We start from the raw sequence: 10,907 nt of genomic DNA on the forward strand, positions 1-10,907 counted from the left end.
GAGAAAGTTGGTCTTTTTGCAGACTCATGAATTACATTCCAAACAGGTGACCTAGGGAAAATCGTCATAACTATCTCTCTGAGCATCGGATTGAAATTTTGTAAGAAGGTACAGAAAGAGGATAGACTGTAGTTTCTTTTATATATTTTTCAGATCCAAAGGTTGAAACAGTGACTCGTGGCACGTCATACAAGTTCGCTTTACTGAACTAGTCTATAATCAGGTCCTTTTGGGAGATTGTGCATAACTCTTCCTTGGAGAATCCAACTTGGATCGGACTACTGGCATTGGAAAGAGGACACAGAGAGCTACTACAGGTCGCAATTTCAGAACTGGATGATCCGAAATTGCAGAGATACCTCAAATTCAATATCAAGCTTCTACAAAGTGAAAAAAGGTGTGTAGTTGGAAAACACCTAGTAAGCAACCTGAAAGCTCTAACATGACTTATGAAGAAGAGGAAGAAATGCAACATGATATATCAAAATTACGAGACCAAGTGCAACAAGTGTCACTTGCACAAAAAGCAACAGAATCTAATATGGATGGTTTATGGAAAGATGTAGAAGCTAAGATGGATGGTTTAAAGAAAGGTGTAGAAGCTAAGATGGATTGCATGGAAGTTAAGATCTAAAATTGATGGCATGGATGATAAGATGGAAGAATTGAAGATAAATATGAATAAGTTGCTACAAGAAATGGTCACTAATAGTGAAAGGGTAGTAAAGGAAACTCATGATGAGAACAAAAGAAATTTTAATCATGATTTCGTAGACTCTAATGTTGGACCGAAGACCCACCATATTCCAAAAATCGATGAGGAAGTTTTATGGCAAGGATCTCACAACATGGATATTACAGATGGAGCAATTTTTCGATCTCAGTAATGTGCAAAACACACAAAAGGTACGTATTGCAACTTTATATTTGGAACCAAATCAATTTGTATGGTATCAATTGCTTTGCTCTCGTAAACAAATTATCACTTGGGAAATTTTTACAGAAGAATTGACAACACATTATGAGGATACAAAAAGCAACACTTTTTTTAGCCAATTGATAAGTCTCAAACAGAAGGGTTCAATAATGGAGCACATTGAGAAGTTCCAAAAATTGAACATTAAGGTAAAAGATATTCCGGAGGAGCATAGGATTGATGTGTTCATAGGGACTTTAAAGGATAATATCCAACATGATGTTCGCCTTTGGGAACTTGATTCATTAGAGAAGGCATTCAAATTAGCAAGAAAAATGGAAAGCAAAATTATGGCAACCAGGAAGCATACCACTCACAACTATAAAGATGGAAGTTTTGTTGCCCCTAGTCTTCCACAACCTATAAGGTTGACACCACAACAATTGGAAGAAAAAAGGGCAAAAGGGCTTTGTTATAGTTGTGATAGAAAATACACTAAAGGTCATAAGTGTGTTGAGAAGAAATTATTCTACATAGATTGTGAAGAGGAAGAAGAAAAGGAGCAAGAAAGGTCAAAAGAAGAGGATATACTCCAAGAACAAAGCCTAGATAAAAAAGAAATGAATCCGACCATATATTGTAATGCATTGGCAGGAATTACCACTCCTCAAACCATCAAGATAGAAGGACAAATCAAGAAGAAAAAGGTAATAGTGTTGATTGATTCAGGAAGTACCCACAATTTTATTCATTGTAAGGTAGCAAAAGAATTGAATTGCTTCTTATATCCAGCACCAGAGTGTCAAGTGATGGTTGCAAATGGAGGAACAATAAATTGCTCTAGAAAGTGCCATAATATCAAACTATCCATGGGAGAATATGTATTGACTAGCCCAATGCTTTCCATTCCAATGGGAGGTGTTGATGTTGTACTAGGAGTCCAATGGCTACAATCCTTGGGTACAATAGCTTTTAATTTTCAAGAACTTTTCATGAAATTTTATGTAGAAGGAAAGGAAGTTGAATTAAGGGGTATTGCAGGGAAACCGGGAAAGATAATCAACTCTAACAGTATGACAAAGCTTCTAAAAAAGGAACAAAGAGGTGTAATTGCACAATTATGTTCGCTAGATGTTTCCACATTGGAATCATCTATTTCTCGAGATCTCCAAAAAGTCTTGGACAATCATTACAAGGTATTTGAGACTCCCAAAGGTCTCCCACCTATTCGTGATCATGATCATGCTATTCATCTGATTCCAGGAAGTGTTCCTCCAAACATCAGGCCATACAGATATCCCTATGCCCAAAAGAGTGAAATTGAACGTATGGTTGCAGAAATGCTAGAGGCTAGTATAATTCAACCGGGTCAAAGTTCTTTCTCTGCTCTAGTAGTATTGGTGCATAAGAAGGATCGATCATGGTGCCTGTGTCTGGATTATAGGGAGCTCAACAAGCTCACTATTAAAGATAAGTTTCACATTCCTGTCATTAATGAATTGCATGGATCAATTTACTTCACCAAGTTGGATATTCATTCAGGATATCATCAAATCAGAATGAAGACTGAAGACATTCTGAAAACAACATTTAGAACTCATGAGGGTCATTATGAATTTTTGGTCATGCCTTTTGGCCTTACCAATGCACCTTCAACATTTCAAGGTTTGATGAATTCCATTTTCAAACCATACCTTAGAAAATTTGTGTTAGTATTTTTTGATGATATACTAATCTACAGCAAGTGTTGGAAGGATCATGTTGAACATGTTGACAGGGTGCTACAACTATTCGAGGAGAAACAATTATATGCAAAAAGATCCACATGTTTCTTTGGAGTACAAGAGGTGGAATATCTGGGTCATATTATATCTCATGAAGGAGTTAAGGTAGACCCTAGCAAAATTAAATCTATTAAGGAATGGAAAATCCCCACATCCATAAAGCATCTGCGAGGATTTCTCGAGTTGACTGGGTATTATTGCAAGTTTGTTAAGAATTATGGGAGAATAGCAGCACCTCTAACAACATTATTGAAGAAATATGCATTTTCATGGACTCCAGAAGCAACAAAGGCCTTCGAGCATCTTAAAGGGGCAACGTGCCAAGCACCGGTCTTAGCTACACCAGACTTCACAAAAACCTTTATTGTGGAATGTGATGCTTTAGGAAATGGAATTGGTGCTGTTTTAATGCAAGATGAAAGACCCATTGCTTTCGAAAGTCATCCAATCAAGGGAAATTTTTTACACAAAGCTATTTATGAGAAGGAAATGTTGGCAATACTCCATGCACTTAAGAAATGGCGACACTACCTAATGGGAAGACACTTCAAGGTAAAAATAGATCATGATAGCCTTAAATACTTTTTAGAACAAAGATTATCCTCTGAAGAGCAACAAAAGTGGGTCACAAAGATGTTGGGTTATGACTTTGAAATCATCTACAAAAAAGGGAAGCAAAATGTGGTGGCAGATGAACTCTCAAGAAAGGATGAGGTTGTGGAAGCATTTTTATGCGCCATTTCTATTATCCAACTAGATTGGATAAATGAAGCAAGGGAGGAATGGAAGAATGATGAAGAAGTGTGGGCACTTATTCAAAAGTTACAACAAGACTCTAGTATGTCTGATACATTTAGCTGGCAAAATGATTCGTTATGGTACAAAGATCGCTTATACCTCTATAAGAATTCCCAGCTAAAACAAAAGATTCTTATGGAATTGCACACTTCTCCCTTAGGAGGGCACTCAGGATTTTTAAAAACTTACCACAGGGTTAAGAAGGGATTTTTTTGGTTGGGCCTTAAATCAGATATTCAAAAGTTTGTGGCGAAATGTTTGGTTTGCCAACAAAATAAATTTGAAACAAGTAAGACACCGAGTCTATTACAACCTTTATCCATTCCAAGCCAACGTTGGGAGGAGGTTTCAATGGATTTTATCACAAGTTTACCCAAGTCTGAGAGAAAGAGTGTCATCATGGTGGTAGTTGACAAACTTACCAAGTATGCGCACTTTTGTGCATTATCACATCCATTTAAAGCCAATACAATTTCTATTGCATTTATGGAAACAATTGAAAAGCTACATGGAAACCCAAAGATTATTGTAAGTGACAGAGATCCCATTTTCACTAGAAATTTTTGGACATAATTATTTTCTTGTCTTGGTACTCAGTTAGCTCATAGCTCATCTTATCATCGTCAATCTGATGGGCAAACTGAGATAGTAAACAAATGTTTGGAAGGATATCTTTGTTGCTTTGTATCTGATAAATAGACACAATGGGTCAAATGGTTGCCTCTGGCTGAATGGTGGTATAACACTTCCTTCCATATAGCAACAAAAATGACCCCATTTATGGCACTTTATGGATATCAGCCACCATCCATAACATCACATTTAAGAGAAAATTTTAAGGTTCAAGCAGTGGAACATCACATCGAACATCAACAACATGTCCTCCAACTCTTAAAGGATAACCTCATGTTGGAACAGAATAGAATGAAACAACAGGTAGATCAACATCGCAGTGAAAGAAGTTTTGATGTAGGTGATTGGGTATTCCTACGGCTACAACGCTATAAGCCAATGTCCCTCAAGTAAGCTAAGAAGGATAATAAATTATCACCAAAGTATTATGGTCCATACAATGTGTTGCAAAAGATTGGTACTATGTCATACAAATTGGAGCTTCCTGCAGCTTCTCGATTGCACCCAGTTTTCCATGTTTCATGTTTAAAGAAGGTTATAGGTGACAAGCTCCCAGTTTAAACAATATTACCAGAACTTGACGAGGAAGGAAAAATTATATTGGAACCAACAACAGTCACAGAAACAAGAACTCGACAGTTACGAAATCGATCAATTTCGAAGTATCTTATCAAGTGGAAGAACTTATCCACTGAGGATTCCACATGGGAGGATGATAATTTTATACAGAAGCATCCAGAACTACTTAAGTGTTGAGGACAACACTTTTTGAAGGAGAGGGGCATGCTGGGTCCTTATAATACTAGTGATTACCCCATTCTATTGTAGTTGTATCCCTTATTAATATTGTTGTGCCCCCATTGTCCCCATCTTGTTATTACTGTACCCCATAGAATCCCTCTATTGTTATTTTTGTGGATTTATATTATTATTGTTAGGCCAGCTAGGTTATATTGTAACTCCTTAGACTCCTATATATAGAAAGGAGGTTTTTTCATTTGAGTCATCGAAGAATTGCTCATTTATGTAATGTAAAGGAGGCTTCCCCCTCGAAGAGGCTAAATTCTAAGGCGTGGATCTCTCTTTTCTATATTTTTGTGAGCTGGTTTCATAACAGAAGGCAACCCCTTTGATGCTTGTGAAGTCATTATGGATAACGAGGTCTTCCTTTATTTCAGTTATAGAGTTAAAGGACCTTCTAACTTGGGTTTTCTTATGGAATAATGAGGTATTCCTGTCTCCCGCTTTCAACCACAGACTACGGGATTTATGTCTCCAATATTCTTCCTCTTGCAAGCAAGCTTTGTGGAAGCTTTGCTGCAAAATTCCTTCTTTGGCTATAGTTTCCTTCGAGGGGGATCCTCTTCCATCTGCATTTGGTGCTTCTCGAGGGAGGCATGGGCCATCTTCCTTTCATCAACTTGATTGGGAAGAGATTTAGCCCATCTCTTCAGGACAACCTTTAATCTTCTTAGTTTCTCCTCCCACACATAAAAAGGAGACCCTGTGACAGGCTGATTCCAACTTTCTTTAACCTCATCCATAAAGTTTGAATGGTTGATCCATAAAGGACTGAATCGAAAAGGGATGGGCCCAAGGTTTCTGTTTGCTGAGAGCTCTAACCTTATAGGTTTATAATCCAAAATACTACATGGCAGAATGAGCATCCTAGCTTCCAAACCAAGGAGAAGATAGGAACTTTGAACAAGGAATCTATCTAATCTCGCAGCAATATGGCCAGGACCAATTCTTTTATTTGACCAAGTATACTTACCTTTCAAGGGCTTGATGTCGAGAAGATCCCAATCTTGCATGATGTCCTCCACCCATTCCCTCACTGGATCCCTTACTAAGTTGCCTCCTCGCTTCTCGGAAGGGCTTAAAGTTATATTTAGATCACCTGCAATGATAATATTTCCCAGAATTTCTTCCTCAGCCATGAGTTTGATTAAGTCCCAACACTGTTTCTTCTCCCCTCCATTAACCGGCACATAAACATTGAAAAGGCTAAAGGTCTCCCTTATTTCTCGGCTTATGAATTGCATAAGTTTCCATTGAGTGTTTTGTTTTCCATTGACCAGTTCCAGCTTGGCTTCATTCTAGAGAGCTCCCAGCCCTCTCGATGCTCCTCGAGCTGAGACAGCCTACCCTCCACTTTTCCTCCAAAGATTCCTGCTTACACTAAGGAAGATCTTCTCCTCCAATTTGGTCTCCTGGATCTGTACGATATCTGGGGTCTCTATCCTAATCAAGCTTCACATAGCTTCTTCTTTTTGCTTACTCCCCAGCACCCTGCAATTCCAGGAGAAAATATTCATTATTTACCTTTATGAGATTGGGTGGCCCCTTTGAGGCCCTATCCCTGACTTCTTGTAATCTTTGGTGTTTTTGTTAGAAGCTTCTCCAACGTTGGTTGACTGCCTTGGAGCTTGTCTTTATATGTTTCTTGCTCTCTTTTTCCCCGGTCAGATTTCCTTCCTCTTGTTGATTTGCGGGACAATGTTTGAGAGTCGCCTATTTCTCCTTCCTCCTTAGATTCTTTCGAATCTTGTTCTTCCTTTTCCATCTCTATAGCCTTTGCCTTAGGGCTTATTGCTGCACTCTCGCCTTGCCTGGAATTTTCGAGGACCTCTTTCTCATTTGCATCCTTCTGCTGCTATCCTATTTCTTGCACTTCAATTGAGGTTGAGAAAAGGGGCTCGAACACATTCTCTTGTGCCTTTGGCTACTGTCCTTGACTACTAGAAGGAAGCTGCTGCCCTTTTCCCTTTGTAGCTCCAGGAGGGTTTGAGGGCTTGGGGTTAGTCCTTGTTCTTTTGACCTGCTTCCAACCATTCTTCCTTACCTTGCACCGCCTCTTCATTTTGGGGACAGTTCTTGGCGAAATGTCTGTATTCTTGACACTTGCGGCACTTGAATGGGAGCTGCTCGTAGTCAAGTTTTTGCACATGAGTCCAACTCCCTACATTTATCTTTATGGCCTTCGACAGCCCCACTTCCAGATCCACTTCGACACAAATCCTAACACAGTCGTATTGATCCTTGGTACCTACACGATCTATGAATTTGCCTAGTACGTTGCCTATATGTTGAAGGGAATCCCAGTTCCAGCAGTGCACATGAAGATTCGGAAGCCTTACCCACACTGGAACTGCTGAAGGAATGTCTTCAACTGGATCAAAGTCGGGAGTCCATCTATTCAAATAGAGACCTTGAGGGCCCATAAAATATGGCCCGTTCCTGAAGATTAGATCCTTGTCTTCTTTTGAAATAAACTCGAACAGAAAATAGCCCCACCCTAGAATGTACGAGGTGGCACTTTGCTTAATTAACGGCCTCCAGTTCCTATAGATCCAGGCTTCTGTGGCTTTGGGAGAAGGCCAAAGGCCAGTGAACTGTCTTACGAGGGCCCTCTCTGCCAGTGACAAAGCTACCTTAATCGGTCCCTCCGGAGGAAGGGAAACCACTGGAATGTTTTCCAGTTTTTTGACAAACTTAGAAGCATTCGGTTTTTTCTTGACTGGCATCAAAGCTAGAAGGGTCTTGAATGCAGCATCTTCAGTGGAAGGGGAGGACGATCGAGAGATGGGAGGAGCCTAGCTCATCCATGGCAGAGGAGGCGCAACCCTAATGCAACCAATGACAGCGCATGAGCACACGCATAAGGTTATTATAAAAGTTAAATCTTACCCATATCAAATAGTTAAATTAAAATCTTGAAACCCTATTTCAAAATAAATAGATGTATTAATGTACTAATTAACCTTATTTTTATTTTTAATTTTATTTTTTTTTATTTTCATTAGTCGGACATAAATATAATTATCATTATATATAATATGATGTGGTTAATATATTATACTAAAAAGAGTAAAACCATTAGACTACTTTATAGTCTAGCCAACTTCAAATTTACTAGGAAAATCATGAAAATTCCAATCAGATTTTTATAAAATACTACAGAATTTTTTGTAAATCTAGATTATAGGGTCACATTTTAAGAATTTGAATGCTTCGTAATTTTTTTAATGGCATTAAATCCATTTCAAAAAAACACTATTCAAAAGCTTCCGATATTTTTTTCCCGTCCGGTCAGCAGACGACCATTAAAAGGCTGGTAGCATCTTTGAGATGCCGTAGAATCAGCATTCAAGGAATCTAATAAGAAGAGACGAGGGGAGCTCCTTATATTTGTAGGTTTCTCTTTGTTTTCTGATTGGGCTTTCATCGGTCTTTAACCCTTTTTCTGCTTTCCTTTTGCGGCACGTTAAGACTATAGTAGATCTACATCTTCATTTTGTGTGCTTCTTACACAGGTCCACTTCAAGCTTTCTCCGGAGCGGAGTTGTTTTTGTTTTCAGGGAAGTTTGCGCCTCTGAAACCTCAGAATGCGACATTTATTTTCCTGCATTCTGTGTGTATGTAAAGATATTTTCAAATAATCCATTTCTGACCTTCGATTGAATATGCTTAGTTTTATTATAGATCTGTTATATATCGATTTTTTTTTCCCAAGACTCGTTCGAGATTTCAGAGAAAAAGCAGAAGGAATAATCTTTTCAGGGTTCTGTGTTCTCCATGGAGCTCTTATTTTTTAATTTGTGTTTCCGATCTATCAGATATATATCCGAATTATCAGAAATCAATTATTTGGTAATTTGCACTTTAAAAATTCATTTTTTTGGGGGGGGGGAAGGAGCGCGGGCGGCGGTTTGCAATGTGCAGATTTTTTATTGTAAATTTAATTAAAGGGTTTTTCCGGCAGGATAATGTTGCTTCTTTCTTTTCCTTTCTTTACCAGACTTATTTTAAAAGATTTAGATTCTTTGAAATCGAGGATAAAGAAGCAAAAGGTTTTTGAGCATTTTACTACTGAATAAATAAACAAACGAAAATTTATTAAACAAAATCTGTGATTACATATGTGTTAAAAATAGGAATGCTTGGATAAATAAATAGGGCCTGTATATTCTGGTATGGCCTTACAGTCAATTAAAGACTGACAAAATATTTGAAGAAATGCCTAGGGCACAATTTTATTAACCAAAATCTCTGATTACATATGCTTTGAAAATAGGAATGCTTGGATAAATAGAGAGGGCCTGTGTATTCTGGTATGGCCTTACAGTTAATTAAAGACTAGACAAAATATTTGAAGAAATGCCTAGGGCACATCTAAATTCCGTTTTCTGTATAAAGTGGAGCGAATTCTTTGAATTTGGCTCGATAAAACTTTGAGAGCTATTGTATGGCATTCCGGAAAAGTCATTTTGATGGTAAAATTGATTTAGTACTGAAATGGAGGCTATGAGGAGATAATTTTCCCGAAGATGAGGTACAGTTGCCTCTGAAAACGAAAATTTCTGAGCCTCAATGAAAAATAGAAGCAATTATGGATTTACAAGACAGTATAAGGAAATTATATAGATTGGCAAAAAAAGGGAGCTCAGCTTCTGCGATCTTCTTGCATAGGTAGGCAGAGCAAAGGTAATAATTTTATACAGATTGTTGATTACAAATGCATTTTTATTATAAAATAATAACAGCTTCCGAGATCTTATCGCATGGGTAGGCAGAACAAAGGTAATCATTTTCTACAGGTTGTTGATTACAAATGTTTTTTATTATCAAACAATGGATTTTATTCAAGATGAATTTTGACCAAATTTTCATGTTGGGTAGCAAAATTTTTCAGTTTCATATTTAGAATGAGCTACAAATATGTGGGCGTATTGTTAATCTTGATCAAGATTTTCACTGCAAGGATGTAGGAGGCAGGCAGATGTTGATCTGATTTTCATGTTGCCAGTTTTTACTCGGTAGCAAAATTTCCCAGTATTTCCTATTTAGTATAAGCCATAAATATGTGGGTATGTTGGTAACCTTTTTCAAGGTTTTCACTCCAAGGAGGTTGGAGGTAAGCTTATAATGATTTGATTAATGAAATTATTTTTTAAATATTTTTTTGTGGAAAATGTTAGGAGATGTTTTCACTCCAAGGAGGTTGGAGGTAAGCTTATAATGATTTGATTAATGAAATTATTTTTTTAATATCTTTTTGTGGAAAATGTTAGGAGATGTTTTAATCAATGTTACATTTGCTGTTATTAAATTATTTGTAATATTAGGGAAAATTTCTGAAATTATTGGGAAGCTTAAAAAAATACAAAAATAATCAAACTTCTATATTGAAATATGATATTTGTGTTAAAGAATTTAAGGCAATTAGCATTAGTAAGAGTCTATTTGTGAAGTGCTTTTACAATTTATCTTAGCTTGTTTTCTTTTTATTATTAGTGCGGGTGTTTACTTCATCAAACTCTTAACAAAGAGACAAGAATTCAGGAAGTTGGCATTCTGCCAAGGCCAAAACCTCTCCCTCTTGGAGAGCAAAACTTGCATGTAATTCTTCTTATAGAGATTCTAATTGACAAATACATACCAAGGCCGTGACCCTTGACCTACTATGCCACTTCAAGACCAAGACACCAATCCTCTTCTTTGTCACTGCTGAGATCATCATCATCATTGTTGTACCATGATTGTTTCTTTAGCTAGATCATTGCTGCACCATGACCGCACCTTCTTCATCACTGTCTTGATTTTGTATTCATTAGGATCATGACCTCAATTATGTTGAGGTCATGATTGTGTTCATGAGATAGATTGTACTATTGTGAGATCATGGTAATCTTTCTCTTTATGATTATGTCGAGATTGTGTATAGTAGGCTACAGTAAAGAATGTCTCCTTGACTCTTCTCTTCGTCCATTTGA

General features: G+C 37.4%; 1 protein-coding gene and 1 long non-coding RNA gene across 2 annotated transcripts; one reads left to right on the plus strand and one right to left on the minus strand.

The window, feature by feature from the left end:
- Positions 1 to 6,932: 6,932 nt before the first annotated feature.
- Positions 6,933 to 7,658, minus strand: LOC149265481 (uncharacterized). Its single transcript, XM_089404123.1, has one exon. The coding sequence runs from the start codon at positions 7,656 to 7,658 to the stop codon at positions 6,933 to 6,935; it is 726 nt and encodes a 241-aa protein (XP_089260249.1).
- Positions 7,659 to 8,219: 561 nt separating this feature from the next.
- LOC149265482 (uncharacterized) lies at positions 8,220 to 8,729 on the plus strand. Its single transcript, XR_016251324.1, has 2 exons — positions 8,220 to 8,324; positions 8,448 to 8,729. It is a non-coding gene; the product is annotated as an uncharacterized LOC149265482 (long non-coding RNA).
- The last annotated feature ends 2,178 nt before the right edge of the window (positions 8,730 to 10,907 follow it).

The sequence above is a fragment of the Pinus tabuliformis genome, chromosome 6 (genome assembly GCF_031772625.1).
Source record: "Pinus tabuliformis cultivar Carrire ecotype Pingquan chromosome 6, CPIR1, whole genome shotgun sequence".
In the NCBI taxonomy this organism is placed as follows: domain Eukaryota; kingdom Viridiplantae; phylum Streptophyta; class Pinopsida; order Pinales; family Pinaceae; genus Pinus; species Pinus tabuliformis.

Coding starts and splice junctions, on each gene's coding strand:
- LOC149265481 (XM_089404123.1), bottom strand. CDS start 7,658: ATGCCAGTCAAGAAAAAACCGAATGCTTCTAAGTTTGTCAAAAAACTG.